A 22,631-nucleotide genomic window follows, 5' to 3' on the forward strand; every position below is an offset into this window, starting at 1 on the left:
CTCGCAGCTGCATTTCCGTGTATTTATGTAACTTTGTGCGGCATAGCTTTGAAAGACACTGCCAAAGATAATTCATTTACAACCCTGTAATGATTTGTACAACTTGTTTTCCTGTGATCATTGCAAGCCCTTCAGTCAGAGATTCACCAACAGATTTCAGAGCAGTGGCCCAAGAAAACCTGCTTTGAGATGGAAAATGCTGAAACAAAGACAGAGAAACTCCCAGGACATTATCAGGCTTCAGAGGGCGGCAATGAGTGAGTTCACTGACCATTTAATTCTCATATTTACTGTTAAAGAAATATCTCTCTGTGACTTTTATGAGTTATACAGTGTTATCAAGCTTTTTCTAACAATGCATGTCCTAACATGCATTTCATACCTGAAGTCATAGATAAGAGAAGCACATGAAAATAGCAGATCATTCATACTTTTTCATTTTGCACATTTTGGCTGTATAGACGGCTCCATGTCAGCAAAACATCCTGACATCTTCATGTTGTTGTTTATATGTAAACATCTAGACAACAAAAGTCATCTTCATTATTCTCAGTATCATTTATGATCCAAACTTTCAATTCAATTTAAGTTACTGATGTAGCAGAAATTCACAAGTCCCATCTCTCTACAAGAGAAAGAACTACAATAGACATACAGAAAAATATAACCATGTTTTCTTCTTTCTTTTATTGCCATTTTTGCTATCCAAGAAACGTAGATCACATCATTACATCATTGTACCTAAATCTGTGGCCTCGGCTGACAGCCTGTGGTGATAATGAGGATAATAATAGGAGGTTTTGTTTTTATTTATTTTGGCTTTATGTTTAATAATTCAGTTTTATGCTCATCTTTTCAAGAACATTATTGCAGAAGTACCAGTTTCGGTCTACATTTATTATATTAAACCTCAGTCTGACCTTCAGGGATTTCTTTGAGGGCAATTGTTCTTCCTTGCGTGCCTCTCTTTAAAGTTAAACCTCTTTGGTTTGTTTCTGATGCTGCAGACATCAACTTTCATATCAGTGGTAGTAAACGCCTGCTGCAGGTCCCAAACTGATATTTTAGGGTTTTCAGAGACTTACTTAAGCATTTTGCAGTCCCTCTTTTTGGGTAAACCTGTCACACCTTGGCATGCTGGTAGTAATTTTCAATGTCCTAGACCTTATTCCAGACAGTGGGCTATCTTATTTTAGATTTATTTTAGAAACAGAATAAACACAAGTTATTTCAGAGTGCCTGTCTCCACTAGAATTGAAAAATAGTAAGGTGAAAAATTGTGATTTTGATGCTAATAAGGCCTCCTCTCTCTAAATACTGCACAATTTTATTACCAAAATTCTTTGTTCACATTCAGGTTTTGTTGTGCATTATATTAAATCTGACTAGAACCTTAACAGGAAGCTCTAATAGGTACAGCTCTATATCTCCATAGGTCTTTCACCTACTTACTGTCTGCTTCCATATATTTTGAAGGTGAAAGGTGTTTCATTTAAAAACAGAGCTTTGTGCAGTTGCCCTATGATTCTCCTTCAGTCTATTTAGTTGATGAAAGGTTGTGAATCACCTTTATGCCCTTCAGCCCCAATCCTGTAAATATTATCAGCCATCTGTACTCTTTCCTACCTTTTTCAGAGTAACACAGTGGGGAGGGCTGAGCTCAAAGCTGAGGGTAAAGTTACACTTTGATTACATGTTAGAGGCTTTCTGCTAAGGCTCTAAAGTACAACTTGTACTACAATCAACCTTCAACACACTTAACCTCTTTTTTGTTTGAAAATAATTTTGATAATTTCAGCAGCAAAATATTTTGTTGTACTGCCACTAATATGTTTTCTGTATGGTCTTTTGTTTCATTTCATAATAAACTTGTTGTTTGTTTACTTTTGGTCTTTATTTAGAAATAACTTATTTTGAATTGCTGATTTTGAATTTGGGATGCGCAGTAATGGTTAGTAAATCCCAGAAACATGCATATTAGGTTACTTAGCCATGCTAAACCACCTTTGTTTGAGTATGTGTTTGCCTTTGCTCTACAGGACTTAGATCAAGATTAAGTTTCTTGAAACAATGCTCTGCCTTGCATTTTTGGGTTGTGTCCTGAACCCATTTAGCAGCAACTTCAGTCAAACCATTTCCAGGATTCAAGTTCAAACTGTCTATACAGGTCTGTGGCTCTATAGCTGCTTTTTTTTAATTCAAAATTGTGCTTCCACTTCTTTCAGTTTGAGGCTAAGTCTCTGTCCTTCAAAATTGTTTGTTGCGGTGACAACAAAGTTGTAACAAAGGTTAAAAATTTTTATTACTTTAAATTCCTGGGCACCATAAAAGAAAAAAAAAAAACGAAACAGCTTACGTATATCTGCATGAATGAATTTTAACATTGGTGTTTTATGACTATGTTTTCATTTGCAACTGTGGGACTTCAACTTGCAACAGGTCAAAGAGATCTTCCTCAGAAATGTTTAAGTCTAGTTTAACAATGCAGCAGTGTGAAAATCTTTAACTATTGAGACTTGGCAAACTTTTTTCAGGTTAAAATCTTGCCAGGATACATTCCAGTTCACATATACTGATGTCTGAGATGCAGTGTTATGCATTTGGTGAACAGTAAACCATTAAACCTGTAAAAATGGAACACTGGTATCTTCTAGAAATTAAACCCAAATGAACATCACATTTCATTTTTGTGACATTACAAGATGGATGTAGTGTAACGTTAAGTGGTACAAAGAGGTCTCATGATGCTATCTTGCTTTATTTAATCTGCCAACTCAAGGATGGCTTAATGAATGTCATTGCTGATAACAGCTGATAACAAAGGGTTTTATAAATTAATAAATCAATTTTCTATGGTTGACTTGAAGGCTTCTACTGAGTCGTTCATATCTATTTTGTAAACACAAAAAGAAAATAAATATTTGGGTTCAAGCATACAGCACATTAAATTAAAACCAAGTAAAAGTACGTAAAATACTCTCCATATTCCCAAAAAACCAGTAGAGGGAGCCAACTCACCTCTCCATTTAATATTTAATACCACCAATGAAAGTTTAAGCCTATTGTGTATTAAAAGCAGGCCAATTTTGTGTATATTTTTCCAATATTTTCAATTTATATATAATATATATTATGCATTTGTATGAACAAAATTACATATAAGTCTTAGTCTTTTAACATTTTTGGCACAGCTAAGCTTTTTTAAGTAAAAATTGTATATTCTTCATGCTTGTTACGGCCCGGCTCGGCTGGCCGCAACAAAAAATAGGGAGGACACGGCAACCAGACAAAGTTTTAGCCTTTTAGATCCATTTTATTTTAAAAGAACCTAATTGTCTAGGGCAGGGGTGTCAAACTCGTTCAGCAACAGTCCTCAAGGGCCGGTGTCCTGCAGTTTTTAGTTGTGCCACAGGTACAAAACCCTGGAATGAAATGGCTTAATTACCTCCTCCTTGTGTAGATCAGTTCTCCAGAGCCTTGATAATGATCTAATTATTCTATTCGGGTGTGGTGCAGCAGAGGCACATCTAAAAGTTGCAGGACAGCGGCGCTTGAGGACTGGAGTTTGACACCTGTGGTCTAGGGGATCCACAGACGGAGGCCCAAGATGTAATAGACCCGCGCTCCTTCAGCCTGGACCCTCCCCAACAGGAAGTCCAGTTCTCGGCGAGGCCTGGATCACCGGGTCGTCTGCGTCTGGTACTTGCGTCGGCCAGCCACACCCATGAATGGAACGGCGCTCCTTCCAGGTGGCCACGTAATTAGAGTCACCTCCCACAATCGAGGACCTAATTGATAAACAGTTTACTGTTATTGATAACAGTTTATTGCACACACACAGGGCCGTCACAATGCTGTATAAGAAAAATAAAAACATTTACACTACCATATATCTAAACTAATTGATTAAATAATAGGAAAGATTTTTAATTGCAATTTATATACATTTATTTTATCTACCTAACTAGAAATAACCACAGTTGTAATTTACTGCAGATGCGTTCGTGTTGTGGTTCCGGTTTGTAAAGCAATTTTTTAATCTAAATTCTGGAGCAGGTAATTCACAAAATATTTTTCTTACTCTCAGCAAACACCAGGTGGCGCCAACTCCCCCCTTTTTTTCTTTTTATTTTACATCTACAAACAATAAAAAGAAAGTTGGCTCACAAGGCAACTGACAGATCACACACCACACCTCATCCATAAATTTAAATTAAAGTTTCAGAGTGGCAATCATAAAATCTCAACCCCACAGAAATGCTTTCAGCAGTTTTGTCAGGAGGAATTATTGTGAGAAGCTTGTAGAAAGGTACACAAAGCATTTATTGCAAGTCATACAGCAAAACTACTTAATTTTAAGGAAATAGTAGTAGATATTCCTATGAAACAAGCTATTAAAACTTCTAAAAAAAATTGTCTTCTTATTTTAGTACAGGAAATCGAAAGTATTTTGTTAAAACTGGAAAAAGTTTTGTGAACATACAGAGAGCCTACATAAAAGCAAGTAAGCAGCAGTGAATGCCTCACTAGTGAATCTCCTTCGTTACCGAGACCATGTGGCCCGGGCTGCTGGAACAGTCCCCGCCTTAAGTTGCTCATTCAGAAACAGTCCCACCCCCTGCTTCCTCTGTCCTTCTTCTTACTCTGTGGCTCGGACTCATTGTCACACCACTCATCTCTCTCAAACCTCCTCATGGACTCGCTCATGGTCAGTTCTGGGCATAAAGTGTGTCCTAGTGAGGCTGGGGGTTCTGCACTTGTATTTTTCTCTGAAGGCACCAAATGAAGTCTCTTGGAATGGATGCATGACTCAAAAGTAAAGTGGCATCTTTTTAAGGTACTCCTCATTTTTCTCTATTGCCTCGGCATGGTTTTTCATAATGTGTTTAGTTTAGAACTTTTCCAAGTGAAGTCTTCTGTTATTTCAGTGCCGTAAAGCCAAAGACATAGCTGGTACCCTGGCAATTCAGCGGTACAGTGAGGCTTGGAGCTTGTAATATGTAGGCCAAAGGTTACTTGTTATGCTGCAGTGAGGCAGTTACTTCTCTTGTTTAGTACAACACTCTACACTGGCTGCAAAAAGCAAACAAAATCATTTATTCTTCTTAAACAAATATTTGAACAGTCTTCACATCAAGCTCTAAAAAAGATCTCCTCTAAGTTTCTAATTGTCATAGGAAAATATGTTTTACATGACCAATTGTGCTCTTTTGTTTTCTAATGTGTAAATATTTTTTATTGCAGCTCAGACACATGTATTGCACTTAACTAACAGCAGGTCAACATACATTTACATTTTATACTTGTCTGAATCTCTTGCATAAAAAGACTAAACTGAATGTTTAGTGGAAAGTTTCCACAGACTTCCTTGAAATCATGAGCTCATAATTTCAAGAAAGGAATGGCCCTGTGTTTCTAAAAGCAATAGTGGTAAATGATGCCTTATATTCCAAAGATACAAGTACGACCTGTCAAGGCTCAGATTGAACACATTGCTGAGGCAGTTGACCTGCTCTGCTAATGGATTTCTGGTTATTCTGTTAATACAGGTAGCTTACACTGTAAACATGTAATGAACCTTTTCTCGCAATAGGTCTGAAATACATATCTTACATAATATGCACTTTGCTGAATAGCTTGTACAAAGTTGTCTGGTCATTTGTAAAGTTGATACCAGAAGTTTACATAGACCAAATAAAAACCCACATACCTTTTTGACACTGAAGTTACGTCAGACCAAACTTCTCTTTTTGATCACAAAAAATTACGCAACCAATCTTACTTCTGTCAGGAAGTAGCGTTAGTTTATAATAATATTTATAAATTAATAAATATTATGATTAGCTTATTATGATAAACTAATAATAAAAAATATTACGTAGTTTATTATTAAATTAATACTTGTCATTATAAACTACTACTAATACCATTGATATACATTCTCTAAACTGAATTAATCAACTTGCACAATAGTCATATGATACAGTAAAAAAACAGTATCATATGACTATATGATTGTGCATAGTCATATACTGTATCAGTATCATTATTAGCCTACTAATAATACTTTTATAAGTAGGATATCAAAGTTTGCCATATTTAAAAAAAAATAGATATTTCATAATCATCTGAATTAAAAAAAAAATAGAATTTCTGGGATTTTCAAAAATTGCATAGCAGGAATAACAGATTATAGGAGCCAAGTGGAAATATTTTCTCTAACAAGAAATATGACCAAAGAAACTTGGAGATAAGACTGAATTTATATTTTTGGTTTGATGAGCCTCATTTTCCATATTCATCGGCTGCTGGTTAGGGAAGTTCTCATGTAGAGTGGTGATACTGATACCACTAGAAAGAAAAGTTGTTTCTTATTTCAAAGAGGCTGCTTCTGTAGCCAAGATAGTGTCGCACTAGGGTTGCTTGTTTTTAGAATATGTTGTCATGTTTGCCCAAAGGTTGACAAAATGTACAAGTTACTTTTTTTTCTTTCCCCTCTTCCTTTCTTCATGTTTTTGAAAAGCAAATGTAATAATTTTTCTGCGGTCAGATTGCATGTGTTTGCTCAGCAAAAGCTGTACCGCACTGCATGTGAATATACAGAAGTGCTCTTTTAAATCAAAGGACCAAATACTGTTTTAAACTTGACTTACAACACAATTTTGCAATAATAACTAATTTTATTTTTTTATTTGATGATGGGATGTAGCTGCACCCTGGTCATCTCGCTTTTATTTCACATTCGGCTTGTTGTGATTCTGTAGGTAACAATAAAACCAGTCCCAAGCCCTCCAGCTATGGTTCAAACAATTACATGGCAAGTATAAACATGAAGGGAATGCTCAACATCATAGCGCTGAGGAAGGAGACAGGTTCTGTGACCTAGTATTTTGGTCTGAAATGTGCAAATCGACCACAGAACAAAAGACAAAGACCTTGTGAAGATGCTGGTTGGAGCTGGTAAGACGGTGTCATTATCCACAGTGAAACCTGCCCTGTTTCACAGTAAAACAGGGCAGGTTTCTACTCATGAGTAGCCTTTCGTGAGTAGCCTCACGAAAGGCTACTCAGAGAGGAGGAGGCCATTACCCCAAAAGAAACATAAAAAATGTCAGATTGCAATTTGCAAATGCACACAGGGACAAAAACCTTCTTTTTTGGAGACATGTGCTGTGTTCTAAAGGAACTAAAGTGGAACTGTTTGGGCTTATGACCAATTTGGATGACGATTATAAGCCTTGGAGCACCATCCCAAGCATAATTGTTTGGGGCTGTTTTGTTGCAGGAGGAACTGGTGCATATCGTAAAGTAAATGGCATCATGAGGAATATTGAAATATCTAACGGCAGGACGTTAAGCTCAGGCACAAATGGGTCTTCCGGATGGACAGTATCCATACGCACACAGTCTGAATATAAAATACCTTGAAGACAACAAAGTCAGTGTTTTCACATCACAAAGCCCTGATCTCAGTTGTAAGAAGAAGTTGTAAGCAGATCAAAAAAGGTGTGTGCAAATGAGGCAGCCTACAAACCTGACTGAGTCATAGCAGTTCTGTTAGTGCAGATGGGCCAGAACTCCAGGAAACAATTGCAAGATGCTTGTGGAAGGAAACCCAAAATGTCTGACAGACGTCAGACATTTTATGTGTAAACTTCTGATTTTAAAGATATTAATAAATAAATATCCAAGAGATTCTCTCAATACTGTAGCATCAAGCAAAAAAAAGAGAAGAATTTCGGTGATTCTAATGAACAGGAGAAGTTTGGTTTGATTTAACTTCAGGCAGTGAGGAAAAATATGTTTCTTTTCATTCAGTATATGTAAACGTCTGATTTTAACCATACATCTGTTTTCTGCACTATAGCTTATTTACTTTCCTACCACCACAGAAACCCAACACCACCTTGTTTACTCTATCTGATCCCCTTTTTACGCAAGCCCTAAAGCTGTAGAGGAAAATATTCTAAAGGAATTTATCCACTTGCTGCCAAGAGAGTGTTGATCCAGGACCTGCAATGTACTCAAAAGCAACTTTCTTTCTGCCCCATCAAACCTGCGGCTGCACTAAAAAAGAAACTGGAATAAGCAAAAATATAAAATAAAGCACCGCTCAATCACAGTTGTTTTCTAACCAAGCCACAGTGTTATAGTCATATGACACATAAAAATAGAGAGCTCTAAATGAGTTTGGCAACTGATATCAACCGATATCAGGTTTCTTTTAAGTTTGTGTTAACTCTCTTTACATAGTTATCTCTTTCTATAAATATTATATATTTAGACTGTCTTGGTGTCAGTTTTCAAGGATGAACTGATTGAATGTTAATGTTCAAATCAAAGGATGGCATAACCTCTGAAATGCAATAGGCAAGGAAACTTTATTTATAAAGCACCTTTCAGCCAAAGACAATTCAAAGTGCTTGTACAAGAAAGTTAAAAACAACATACAAGAAGATAGTGAAAAACATTTTTTCAAGCAGATTAAAAATAGACAAAGTAAACATTAAAATTTTAAATATAGTGAATGAATAGAATTAAAAAAAAATTAAGAATAGACAACTTCAAGTAAGAAGGTTTTTAACCTTGTTTTAAATAAACTCAAGGTAGGGGCAGTCTTACAATGAGCAGGAAGCTTATTCCAGAGTGCTGGAACATAAAAACTAAAAGCTGCTTCACCATGTTTAGTTCTGTAGTCAGTAGGTTTGATTCTGATGATCTTAAAGGTCTGAGTGGTGTATATGGTTGAAGAACATCAGAAATGTAGACTGGGTTTCTCTTATGAAGTGATTTGTAAACTATTAAGCAGATTTTAAATTCTATTCTTTGAGCAACAGGCAGCCAGTGAATGGATCTTAGAACTGGACTGATATGCTGATCTCTTTTTGTTTTAGTAAGGACTCTTGCATTCTGGAGCTGCTGGAGCTGTCTTATTGCTTTTTTGATAATCCAGTAAAAATGCCATTGCAGTAATCGAGTCTACTAAAAACACAGGCATGAACTAATTTTTCAGAATCTTGTGGGGACATAAGTCGTCTAATTTTAGCAATATTTTTTAGATGGTGGCTTGATGTGTTTATGATGGATTTGATGTGATTATTAAAGTTCAGCTCAGGATCCATGATCACCCCAGATTCTTGGCTTTGTCAGAGCATTTTAATCCAATGGACTGAAGGTGGGTGACAATAGTCATACTCAATGTTACAAGTCACAGTAGACAACAAGCACAGGGAAGCTTTTAAGCTTCAGGGTCTCCAAGGCCAAAACAACAAACAAAACATCCCCCTTTTAATTATAAAATAAAAACACTTTCTAGAAGAGAACTGAAAAGAAAGTACAATACCTGAACTCCCTGACTAACCAAAAAAAACAAAAAACAGGAGAAAACAGTTAAACAAAATGGCAGAGAACCCCTATCAGCTTCCACTGTGAATAGAAACAAAACTTTAGTTATACACTTAATGCTTCACAAAAAAGCTCACAGCAAAACCATCCAAAGTTTCCACAAACAATCAGACAAGATCACATCAGATCAAGGCCCAGAGAAAAAAAAGAAGGGATCTGACAGCTCTGGTTGTAGCTCTTTATGGGGTGGCTGACGAGCTCCAACACTTTGCACCTGTGGCAGCCAGGTAAAGCTGAAACACAAAGAAAGAGCTCTCTCATGAAGAGAGCCCCTAGAGGTCAGTGACCGTACCACTCAAAACAAAACAGAGGGAATGTCCCAACAATATTTGAAACTCAGTCAAGAACTAAAACGGTGATAAACACTTGCATTACTTTGCTAATGTTTCAAATTCTAACGTGGAGTTAAAACTTTTAACTCCACGTCCTCCTCCACATGTCCATTGTATGTGTTTTAGTAGAATATTAAATTTTTTTCAATAATTGCTCACTTTTTTGTCACTTTCCAATAAAGGTCAACTTACTAAAATACATGGCTATTAGTTGCTGTGTTAACAAGTACAACTGCACATTAAGGGGCTTTTATAAGAGGGGTTGGGGAGGCATTCATGTACAAACACTTAATCTTAAAAATATGAACAGTTCAAGACTTCACCAGAACAACAACATAAAAAATAGAAAGTAAAGGTAACTTTGAGCATTCAAATTCTCCCATCTGAGCTGTGGATCTCTGCAGCTCCTCCAAACTTACAATGAATTGCTTCTTTTAATAATGTTAATCTGCAGTCTATTAGTTGAGATAGGTAGCCATGTTCATCTGGTTCACATGCGTACTATGATCTTTCTAGTTTCATATAATTGAGTGAACAGTGCATAGAAATGTAGCAAATTAAAATTATTTTTCACTAGTTGGTTCCACAGTTGATTTTTTTACCATGTGAAAAACCATTTTAGTCGTATTGTAGTTTAATGTTGGTTTTGCATAAAATTTCTTGCCTCAAGGATGACTAGTGCCCAGTGTTCATGATGTAGTAAGACTGCCTGAAATTAAGCAAAATGTCCTCCTATAGATGGGATTTTAAATGAGCTCTGGTTTATTATGTAGGATGTCAGGAGGTGAAAGCTGATGCTTAGCAAAATGAAACCTTCATTTCCTGTTGTTCATGTGAAGCATATAGCTATGGGGCAAAAAAAACAACTAAAAAATTAAAAATAATTTAAATTTAACAGCATGGATTATTTGAACTGGTTATATGCTTTATAAATATATAAAAGTCTTTATCTGCATGGTTGCTTGTGTTATTGAGTACCTAGAAAGTGTGAGGCAGCTTCATGAACTGTTTCGCTGACATAATTCAGATAAATATCAATACACTAGACCCATAGCAGCTGTGAAAAGACTCTTCCTGTGTTGAGCGGTTCTGTTCTCACACTGCGTTGTTTAACTGGACAACAATGTTGCCTTTTGTAGGGCATGAACTGAGCAGATGTTAAGCATGGCAGCGACATGCTGTGTGTCTGTATAATGGACTTTTGAAGCAAAAAACAATAGAGAGGAATTCCTCTCATAAACAAAAACACAAAGTTCTAAAGAACTGGCAGACGAACCTATAGTTCAGCACACAACTTGTAGGAAATGAACTCCTCAAAGTGAAAGCAACATTTGCAAATTTGTTCAAATGTCAGACCAAGAAAACAAGTCAATGATGCCTCAAGAGTTTGTGACTGTTTATACAATGAACTAAAGAAAGTATTCTGGGCAATCTCAATCAAGAAAGATATTTTCCCATTTTATTTGAAATTCCAAAAACCAAAGATCCAAATGATATTTCTTTCTTCTATTTGAAAAATATCCAGTATAAAAAACTGCATGTATTATTTTGTTCTTTCTGTCCACCGAGTTTATAGATAACTGAGTTTGGAAGTTATGCATGATTCTATTACAATAAATAATTTTAATCCACACAGTAAATCATTAAGGCTGCATGGGGGCAGAGTTGGACTAAGAAGGTCCTAAGTTCAAATCCTGGCCAGTAGTCTTGCATGAAGTTTGCATATTCTCTTTGTGCATGCATGGACTCTCATGCTTCCTCCCATAATCACAAAACATCACTGTTAGGATAATTGGTCATGACAATAAAATGATTAAAACTTGCATTAATAGTAGGTGAGCCATGCCTATCATGCCGGTAGAGACCATGTCTCTGTTTTAACATCACTGAGAATAACATTAAATCTGCATCTTTTTTTGTTTAAATCAGCATTGTTTCTATTTACATTGCAAAAATAGTCAATTTATTTTTCTTTAAAATAAATGGACTATTTACTTTATTATATTAACATTGTAGTTTCTTATACAGAACTGTCCAGGCCTTGGCGTTGCCAACATAAATCCATCAGTGATCTTCCCACCTCTTCAGATCCCTAAATGATCAATAAAGGACTTCAGGAATGTTGTTTTCAGCATCTCAGGATTTTAAGCTTTTAACATTGTTGGACAGCACATATTTTCCACTCTACTTGCAGCTCCCACTGTGAAACTAGAGCAGCCACACAAAAGCAACATTGATGAAAAGAATTACCCTCTGTTAACCTAATGCAGAAAGACTGCTCACACTGTGCATGTAGTAGAGAGCAACATGCTTTGCTGAATAGCTGTCATGTCTTAGACACGTTTCAGCTTGTGACATGGTGTCCTCAAGTTGATCTGTAACATAACACATGTTGATCTGTAACATAACACATGTTGATCTGTAGCATAACACATGTTGATCTGTAACATAACACATGTTGATCTGTAACATACTGTAGCACATGATGTCCTGTGTTATGCTACAGATCAACTTGTGCTATGTGCATTTAGTTATTTTTTAAATACATAAAATATTTTTCTGGTTGGAAAAAAAAACATAAGTCTCCCAACTTAAAAGTTTGTTCTTCTCCCATCATAGCACAATGGATAACGCCCACAGTCCAGAGGTCAGGTTCAGACTGGACGAGGGCCCTGATCATCCCACAACCCTGAGGGGACAATGGTCAAGCAAAATTGAGTTTCTTCTGGCTGTGGCGGGGCAAATTATCGGGCTGGGAAATGTGTGGAGGTTTCCTTACCTGTGCTACAAAAATGGAGGAGGTAGGTTTCTTTAAAATTGACAAAAAGCTTTTTTTCCTTAGTAATGATAAGATTGCTTAGCAATTCAAAATGTGAAAGAGTAATTTACAAACAATTTTGGTTAAATATAGCCAACAATATTTAGAAACTACAATCAGAGGCAGAGCAACAGAGAAGCTACTGATCCAGTTAAATTAATCTTCACAAAGAAAAAATGTTACTTTGAAACAAATGTAAAAAAAAAATACTCGAAGTTATTATAGCTAATTTTCTTTGCTCAAACTATAATTCTCATTTGGATAATCCTGGAATCAGAATTATAGCTTGAACAAAAATCATAAAACTACAAATTAGATTAATTCCTTCTAAGCTGGTTCAAATATTTTTTTTCAGTTAAGAGGCATAAAGTGACATGTTTAATATTTTTCAGGTGTGTTCTTCATCCCGTACGTACTTTTCCTCTTCTCCTGCGGCATTCCCTTGTTTTTGCTGGAGACATCCCTCGGCCAGTACACCAAGCAGGGATGCATCACCTGTTGGAGGAAAATTTGTCCACTCTTCGAGGGTAAAATGATCAATATAAAAATAAACTGAAGCACAATTAAATAGGAACATTATTGTAATTCTGAACACATCTAATCTTAAAAATGAGGTTTGCATGAATGACCATCTGTAATTCTTTATGTTTGTGACACCATTTTTACATTTCTAGAACAAAAAAGCAATAACAAAAAATATAAAAGTGGACCATGTTACAAATATGTTATGTCCATGTGTTTTGCTCTGCTGGTTGCTTCCTAATGATTTTGTTCAATAAAAATTTTCTGATATAACACTTTAATATGAAAATAGTCTGCTTAGCTACAGAATATTAACATCTGTTCATGTCGTAAGGCTTCAACAACTTATTAGTTAACAAATCAGTTAACTGATTATACCACTCTGTTTTTCTTTCTCTTTCAGGGATGGGTTATGGCAGTCAGGTGGTTGTTTTATACTCCAGTATCTACTACATAGTGATACTAGCCTGGGCATTCCTGTATCTCTTCTCTTCCTTCAGCTCTGAACTTCCTTGGGCGACCTGCAGGAACAGCTGGAACACAGGTAGGCCCACCACATCCCAACCAGGAGGATGAAACAGACAATAAAACAAGAAACTTCATTTTTGGGCGATTTTTGGATTTTTGATTTGCAGCTCATCTGCAGTGACAGTCAGAACTCTAATAAGTTTCTTCGCTTATAAGAGAAAACCAAATGTTAAAGAGAAAACTGAATGTCAACTGTGTGCTTTTCATATGCTGACCCGGTGCAGTTGCTGCAATGCATTTGATGTGCAAAATATTCCCATTCAACTCAGGGTTTTAAGCAGTTTGTTCAAAAACCTTTAAGTGGCACATTATTTTTTCTCTTTCAGATTTACACCAAGCTTTCAGAAAAACCTTTGCACAACCTTGTTAGACTTTCCTGCAAAGTACCTGCTTTTTCTTTAACATGATGATTTATTGTCTTGAAATACTGGTTCTGTTTCTGTTGACTAATCTTCCAACTGCTTTTTGCAAATAAGTAGGCAGAAAAAACACCATCAAAATATTCTCTTTCCTGCTGCTGCAAGCCAATTTGCAAAGTTTTGCATGTCCGTGCGTTAAAGACTATAAGCCTAAGCTGATAAATTATATAAACCATAAAAAAAGATAAGAGTCACAAACATCCTGGTGACGTAAGAATATGTCAAACCTTAATAAGAATGTACTGCAAAAATAAGTTACCAATGTTATGTTAATAATTATCCAAAAAACAGCATTATGCTGTTTGTAGCTTTAACAAGGTTTCTACATTTGCTTGGACATATTTTTCAAAATTTCTGTATTTTTGCAGAAAATTGTGTGGAGTTTGATCAAAGACGGGATTATTTCAACCTAACAATACCTGAGAATGCAACTTCACCAGTGAGAGAGTTTTGGGAGTGAGTATGAAAAAAAAGACACAATTTAATGATTGTTCATGAAGATATTGAAGAAATGACTGGTGTGGTTGATTTTCAGGAGACGAGTTTTAAATATCACAGGCAGCATCAATGAGTTGGGCAGTGTTAGATGGGAGTTGGCTCTCTGTCTGCTGTTGTCTTGGATCATCTGTTACTTCTGCGTGTGGAAAGGAGTGAAGTCTACTGGGAAGGTAGAATAGTTTGAATGTCACATATACACAGAAAACAACCTTTACAACTAATAACATGTATTTCCTGTCGTAGCAGTTTTTTTGATACCACACTCCCATCAACATATTTTGATAGCATATTCTCAATTGCTCACGCCGATTCTTCCTCAGAAGTGATAAGATCATAATTTAGTGTGTTGTAATATTTTTTTTGTCTTTGTGTACCAGCGGGGGCAGAGTCATGTTGATTGTGCTAAGCTAAATTAGGAACGTGCTCCTAACGCTTAATTTTAAGATTCTTTCTCATCTCGATGCGTTCCTCCTTTCTTATGGAAACAGCTCTTACTGTACTGCCTTTTGACAATATAGAAAACTAAACAAAAAAAAACATATTAAAGGATTTCAGAAGTGTAACTCTCAAATTGAATTTTAAATAATTTTGCATTTTTACACATGAAAACAACTACTGTAGACTGTTTCCCCACAAATAAATCTCCTCATGTTTGCCCCACAGGTCGTTTACTTTACTGCTACTTTTCCTTATGTGATGCTCGCTGTGCTACTCATTCGTGGACTCACATTGCCAGGAGCCATGGACGGGATCAAGTTCTACCTTTACCCAGATGCATCCCGCCTCGCCGACCCGCAGGTCAAAATCATTTATTCACGATTCAGTGCCTGCATTGAAGAGTAATTTTTTAAAATTTAGATTTCAAATAAATTCTCATTCTCTTTGTGACTTACTCAAGGCTTTAGCTCCTAACGACAACAGCATGATGCAGAAATGACCAGAAGTGTTAACACTTTTTATACCATTTGTGTACAACCACAAACATTGATGTATTTTATTCAGATTTTGTGTGAGTCTGCATAAGAAAAAGGAAACCAGATTAGCAATAAACAGTTTTGTTTTTATTCTGACTGTTAGTGGTGTATTATTACAACCAAGAACATGAAAGTAAAGGGAATGCTCCTTGAAGTGAATATCAGAAGAGGTTTCCTTGGGTTTTCTCTCTACTTTGAATTGCAGTTTGCCGTTTCCAGAAGATTTTTGACTCCATTTTTTTTTCAGTAAACATGTGATATTGCCAAGTTTCTTTTTGAGCCACAAATAAAAGTTGCATGTCAAACAAGCAGAATGGTGATGAAGTAAAAGGGAAATAATTAATAGTGTTAGCATTTTTAGTTTTTGAACAGTCTGTCATGCCTTTGTCTTTTAGTTTTGGTTTGCCACTTCAAGAATAATCTTCTGGCTGTTGCTTTAAAAACTTTCTATCTCGGCATGCCACACAAGTAGAGAGCCTTTTAAAAATAAACACTCAATAATGATTGCATACTTGCTGAGGTAGTAATATGCAACACAGTGCTTATTGCAAATTTTGTGTAGCAGATTTTTAAAATATGACATCGGTTTGTCTTGTAGGTATGGATGGATGCCGGGACACAAATATTTTATTCCTATGCAATTTGCATTGGCTGTCTAGTTGCATTGGGCAGCTATAACAAGTACAACAATAACTGCTACAAGTAAGTTCAATAGTTTTAATACAAAATACACTATTTGTTTAATAAAAAAGAAAACGAAGGTCACAGTATTTGGTGCTTCAGGTGGTCATACAACTCATCGATAAACTTTCGGAGATTTTATGAGGAATATTTTATTTAAAAAAAATAAAATTATATATATACTGTATATATATATATATATAAATAAAAGAAAATAACTTGAATGAAGACCTGTTTGGTTTCTGCAGGGATTGTGTATATTTGTGCCTTTTGAATAGTGGAACCAGTTTCGTTGCTGGTTTTGCCATCTTCTCTGCTCTTGGATTCATGGCCTATGAGCAGAACACTGACATATCAAAAGTGGCAGAATCAGGTGAGCTTGTAAAAAAACAACAACTTTAGTTTAGATTTAAAATGCAAGTTCAAGTTCCATAGCAAAAATCGCCATGGATGCTGAGGAAATGTTCACCTTTGTGTTTCTGCAGGACCTGGTTTGGCATTTATTGCCTACCCTCGGGCAGTCGCCATGATGCCTTTTCCTCAACTTTGGGCCATATTCTTTTTTGTTATGATCATTCTTCTGGGACTGGACAGTGAGGTGGAGCACTGTTTCGCTTTGTGTGATCAAAATAAATCAGAAAATTATTTTTTAAATGATAATATTAAACAAGGTTGTTACTTTCTGATAAAGAAGAAAATTATTGAAAACTGTGAAAACTTTAGATTGTATTTTCAGTGATATAATTGTGATTTTTTTTCATCAAAAAGAAAAACTATAAAAACTCCAGATTTTCCAGAGGTTGTAGCATGTTTGGTCCTGTAGAAATTTTGACTCAGGCGTCTGTGATTCAGTTTGTAGGTCTGGAAGCTCTCACAACGTCAATATCTGACCTGTATCCTGCCTTCTTTCTTGTCGGCCATCGACGTAAACTTCTGCTCCTGTTCGTCTGCGTCTTCAGCTTTTTCATTGGTCTTGTTATGGTGACAGAAGTAAGATTAAATCTCGTGGTAAAATTCACACTTCCTACGACATGACAGTGAAATATCGAGTATCGCACACAGGGAGGACTGTACGTCTTCCAGGTGTTTGACTACTACGCCTGCAGTGGGATGACTTTGCTTCTGTTTGCCATTCTGCAGTCTGTGTGTGTTGGATGGGTGTACGGTGAGTCCATCTCCAGGAGAAAATTTGCACAGATTCTTCACAGTGGATCTTAATTGTTTTTATTCCCATGCTTTCACAGGTGCTGAGCACTTTTACGACAACATTGAGGACATGATCGGATACCGGCCTTTTCCCTTCATTAAGTACTGCTTGAAATACGTCACTCCAGTGATTTGCCTGGTGGGTTCCAATTAAAATGAGAAAACTCAGCACAGCCTCCTACCTTTGCATTGTAAGACCTGTCAGTTTTAAATATTTTTAAGCAAATTTAGTCATGAATCCAGCTGCAGATGTTTGATCTAAAATGTGCTGTTTGGTTTCTGTTTTCCATGTAGAGGTAAATACTTTAAGGTTACATGTTAATTAGGTTTGTCATTCATTGTCTGTAAAGATACACATTCTAAATATAACTTTAACTTTTTTACATCACAGTTTGCTATATATATATATCAAAGTCTATGTTACATAGACTTAGACTTTACTGTCGTTCCACTGCACATTCACAATGTACATATTGAGTGAAATTTTATCTCAAGACATACAACATATAAACAAGTAAAGACAAAATAAATACATATAAATATATAAAATAAAAAGACTGACGCAATGTTATCAGTCTTATGACATGGAAATGAAGCTGCCGTGGAATCTGATTGTTTAGCATTTTGAGCTGCTGCACCTTTTGCCAGGTGGCAGCTAAATATTTTTTGTTAATTAAATATTTACTTTGCATTTAAAATTGCTGTGGAGGACTGTGTGAGTTAGGCTGTTTTATAAACTGTTTGAAAACTGTTGCTTAAACTTGCTTTTTTGACATTGACTAGTAAGAAAATGTATTTGATTATTTGAAATATTATTAAATAAAAGCAAATATACAGATTTGAGAAAAATATTGAAACCAAATTCATCAAATCAGTTGCCAAGACTTATCATTTATTATCTTTTTCTCATTAATATTTTCAGGGCACTTTTGTTTTTTCCTTGGTCAAGTACACCCCTCTGAAGTTCGACAACACAATAGAGTATCCGTGGTGGGGTTACGCTCTGGGCTTGTGGTTCACTCTCTCCTCAACACTCATGGTTCCCCTCTGGATGCTGTACAATCTGCTCATCACTCCTGGCACCCTGCGGGAGGTAAATTATGGTCATACCACCAAAGATTAAAAAAACAGTTTCAAACAAACTTCAATTAAAACTAATGTGCTTCTGTTGCAGAGATTCTCTATCTTGTGCACTCCAGCTGAAGACCTTCCTCTGACCAAATCAGAAAAGGCTCTCGAACTTCTCAGCCCGCCGCCATCTCAGAGCAACATGGATTGACGAGGTGAATCTGTCCTCACAGATTCCTACATACCATCATTAAGGCGTAGAGTTAGACCCCAAAACAGCTTTGCATTTTTATTCAAACAAGGCTGTTCATAGAAACTGAAATGCACAAAAACCTTATCAATTTTCAAACAATGTTTTTCTATCTTTCTTTTAATGTTAGGCTCTCATAAGACATCACTATAAGAACCAATGCACTTAAAATGTGTTACTTTACACTTTGTTGAGCATCTCGGAATTTAAAAGACTGTTTAAAATGTAGTTTGTTGTTAAAACAAAAATAAGCACAAAATGTTTTGTTCCTTGGAAAATAATTCCTAAAAAATTGACATTTTATAAATCCTGTTACATTAAATCAAACCATACTAACGCTCTTATTATGATCCTGTCAGCACAGACAAGCTGTTGCATGAGCTTGTTGTTGCAATCAAAACATATAGTAATACTGAATAGCTGACACATTTTTCTACCGGCATAAAATCAATAAATTTAGGTGGTGCTTTGGTTGCTAATTTTGAATAGTTTTTAATGTAACTGTACTTGAACTTGTATATTCCTTGAGATTATTTATTTTTTTCCAGAAAACAACACAAGGCACAGCTGCAATTTATGCATATCCCTGGCAGATTTATACCAAAAGTATACTTTTGAAGGGGCAGAATTATGTATTTTCCAGGCACATAGAGGCATTTAATAGCACAATCAAGTAATTATGTTACCTTCACTTGTTAAAAATACTGTACATACATAAAACATGACTTAAAAGAAATTTGACTTTGCAATTTATTACCTTGAAATTGGGTCTCTGTCTCTTTAAGAAGCTCCTTCACTTTCCAACACTCTGCCTTCAGTACCTCATCAGAGCAGAACTCCTTTATTGTCTTTTCAACATTGTTTTTACCTGCGTTGAACAGAGAAACCTTATCAATTTCCAGACAATTCTGGGTGATCTGAGTGGGGGAGTCGTGTGGGAGGGGTCCTCTGTAAGGAAGAAGCTCGACTTGAAGACTGAAGCTCCAAGGAGGAACTTTGTGGAAGAGGCAGCGCTTGGTGAAAGTAAAAGTTTAGGCACCACAAATGGCTGCCTCAGTAGATTGAAGGATTTCTCAAACAAATACAAAAGAGTGAAAGCAACAATACCTGTTAAAGGCATTGGACTCTTTAATATCTTAAATAGGTATTAAAGAGTCAAAGCAACAATCCAGGCATGTTTTTGATGAGGGGATAACATAGCATGATTTAAACTTCAAAAAAGTCAATTTTGCACAATACTGCCCCCTTAATTCTAACAATATAGACCAGGATTTAAGTAATTTTAAGATTTTTGTAAGGCAAAATTTCGTCTTGAATGATAGAGAACCCCTGGAGGAAGCCAAAGAGGAGGCAAAGGAGGAGGCCAGGGAAGAAGACTTGGAGTTCATCACCAGAGATAAATTGTCAAAATAACAATGGAAACATGTAAAAAAAAAAAAAAAAAAAGCTGCATAGCAATTATTATAAGGGATAACTATCTTATTTCCTAACAGAAACAATGTCTTTGTTATTTAAATCTGCCAGGGGTATGAATAATTTTGGGTTTGAATTGTCATTCTGATTTTTAGGTCAAGGTAAAAACTCCCTGCTCAATTGTTGGGCAGTCTACAAACAAACTAGAATAAAATAAGATTTAAAATAACAAAAAAAAAGTTGGAAAAAAAATCTTCCCATTAAGAAAGTGTTTGGCTTATGTTCCCTGTTTCAAAGCATCCAGGTGTTTAAGCTGTTTCCATTTGACCATATGTTCCTTACCAATATTTAAAATTATATTTCTTTGGTTTCTTTTCATGGCAGTATAAAAGGGAGAAACATAAATGTGAAATTGTCTTTTGGTGATCCAATTTCTCACACCCAAATGGCCTGACTGATGCAGAAAGTCTGCACTTGTCAGGCTCCTTTGGTTACCAGCATTTACACAAAGAGTTGTGTGTCTAGTCAACCTTTTTCAACCACACTGTGCCAACACAGATTAACATCCTTGTTTATTTAACGCGATGTGGAATGTTGAATGCTAATAGGCAAAGATCTCTGCAGACTTACTCAACATATCAGAGTTGATGTGCTTTACTTTCACTTTAACCTGCTGTTTGGTTCAAGACTCTGAGAGAACTCCTGAAGTGTAGAAAACATCTGTTGTAAAAATATAATAGTTTTCATTATGTTTTTTACATCCTGCACAAAGACAACACAACTAATGTTTAATTGCTGTAGCCTAGACTTTACTCAACGACTTTAAAAATAACAAATTTGTCGTCATCTGTACAAATGAATTATTCTAATCATTCTTATGCTTTTACAATCATTAACTACAAACTAGTTAAATATGCTGTAACTTAAAGTTGTGTTTGCAATCAACAAAATGTAGAAGGTGTGTCCATTTGTAAAAACAATATATTTTTGATGTCTACTACTTGCCCCTTTTGTAGAACGTATTCTGTGTTGAGCAGCATGTTTAATGCACATATGGACTTGCAAGTGATTTTCAGTCTTTTTGCAGCGAAGACATCAAAGGACTAAACTGTTAATGCCTCGTAAATTGTCTCTGAGTCAAATTCTGTGTTTACAAACATAACTGACTGTGTCTTTTTTAATATTTCTAAGATAATCAGAGATTTCTGATCAGAGACAAAAGAATCTATTTTTTTTAAATAAATGTAATGTTGCAAAGTGGCCTATAGGTTAGTCCTACAGAAATACAATAAGATGTAAAGTCAGTAACAGATTTTTAAAGAGGAATGTGGCATTGAAGTACATAAACATAAAATTTTTTAGCATGTATAATCATGAACTACCTAGTATTTGTTACTGATGCTGCTTTTAAAGACGATGTAAAGAAAGACCAACTGTGATTTTGTCTCTCTGCCACTCTGATCGCAGAGTGGATGAGTTGTTAATGTCAGTTTTGAGTTGAATGTGATGATTGGTCAAATCTGTTGATTCTCACACTATAAATCACTGTTAGTATATGAAATATATGTATTTTTTGACATCTTTTTTCCCCCATAATCTAACTTTTAGCTCTAGTCTTTGGAAATTCTTGTTTGGAGGTTATTGTTTATGCTATTTTTGTGTGATTTTATCATGTATCACTAGAATTTGTGTCAGTATTGTTGACTAATGGTTTTATGATACTGAGAAATGCATCAAGAGCAAGCATTGTGCAGATGCTGTTGTGTGTAATGTGTGTGATTGGTTTCATTGAAGCTGTTCAGGATGTCTTCCTATGACCTCTCTGTTCCTACAAACTAACTGGTAACAACAATTCAGAACCTCAGATTATGACAGAAATTGTGGCAGCATTAAAAATAGATAATGAATTATTCATGAACTGTTCAAACTAATCTGTTACCAGTTTTGTTGAGCAAAGTTTGATATTTAAAAATATTAATAAAGTCATAAATGACTGCTTAACACTAGTTCCAGGCTCTTTTGTTTGTAGTTCATCACTGACTATTAAAGATATAGTTCATATTTTATAATTAGTATTCTGTGAGTTGTACATTGCAAGAAGTAAATTAGTCTTTGGAGTTCTTCCTTTTAAATCAATAAATTTTCTTTGGTAAGCGAGTTATCTGCTGCAGGTAAGATACTGAAAGCAGGGGAAAACTTAAGTAAGTAAAGCTTTATTTATATAGCACCTTTCCAGATGAAAATCACAAAAATTCTTAAACAAACAGAATAAAAAAAACACATAAGGCAAAATTAAACAAAAGCAGATTAATAAAACCACACTTTGAAAAATCGGAACTATTCCTTTAACTGATAGAAAGTGACCAAATTTCTTTAAAAAAAAAACAAAAAAAAAACACCAGTATCACAGTTTTTCATTTTCAAGTTTCAAAGTGATTTCAAACTTTCAGTAACTCACTCCTCTAAGAAGAAAAGACAAACCTTCTGCTGGAACAGCAAAACTGTATTTTTATCATA

The 22,631-nt window shown here is 35.5% G+C and overlaps 1 protein-coding gene across 4 annotated transcripts; it reads left to right on the forward strand.

The window, feature by feature from the left end:
- The first annotated feature begins 110 nt into the window (after positions 1 to 110).
- Positions 111 to 19,400, forward strand: LOC102232053 (sodium- and chloride-dependent GABA transporter 2-like). Of its 4 annotated transcripts, none has more exons than XM_023325054.1 (15): positions 112 to 257; positions 12,357 to 12,538; positions 12,948 to 13,082; positions 13,481 to 13,621; positions 14,393 to 14,480; positions 14,560 to 14,692; positions 15,186 to 15,320; positions 16,095 to 16,198; positions 16,426 to 16,550; positions 16,663 to 16,775; positions 17,030 to 17,167; positions 17,240 to 17,342; positions 17,422 to 17,522; positions 18,306 to 18,476; positions 18,558 to 19,400. In XM_023325054.1, the coding sequence occupies exons 1-15, from the start codon at positions 190 to 192 to the stop codon at positions 18,660 to 18,662; spliced, it is 1,842 nt and encodes a 613-aa protein (XP_023180822.1). In that variant the 5' UTR covers positions 112 to 189; the 3' UTR covers positions 18,663 to 19,400. The 4 variants fall into 4 exon arrangements, with proteins under 4 accessions (XP_023180823.1, XP_023180822.1, XP_014328553.1 ...); XM_014473067.2 differs by lacking the exon at positions 112 to 257 and adding an exon at positions 4,625 to 4,837; XM_023325055.1 differs by lacking the exon at positions 18,558 to 19,400 and having other exon boundaries at positions 111 to 257; positions 17,422 to 17,574; positions 18,306 to 18,393.
- The last annotated feature ends 3,231 nt before the right edge of the window (positions 19,401 to 22,631 follow it).

The sequence above is a fragment of the Xiphophorus maculatus genome, chromosome 20, assembly GCF_002775205.1.
Source record: "Xiphophorus maculatus strain JP 163 A chromosome 20, X_maculatus-5.0-male, whole genome shotgun sequence".
Taxonomy (NCBI): domain Eukaryota; kingdom Metazoa; phylum Chordata; class Actinopteri; order Cyprinodontiformes; family Poeciliidae; genus Xiphophorus; species Xiphophorus maculatus.

Bases quoted from the DNA above. Each gene is read 5' to 3' on its own strand.
- LOC102232053 (XM_023325054.1), top strand. From the start codon at position 190: ATGGAAAATGCTGAAACAAAGACAGAGAAACTCCCAGGACATTATCAG. The intron at 258-12,356 runs GTGAGTTCACTG...CTCCCATCATAG, and splicing joins GCTTCAGAGGGCGGCAATGA to CACAATGGATAACGCCCACA. The intron at 14,481-14,559 runs GTGAGTATGAAA...GTTGATTTTCAG, and splicing joins CCAGTGAGAGAGTTTTGGGA to GAGACGAGTTTTAAATATCA.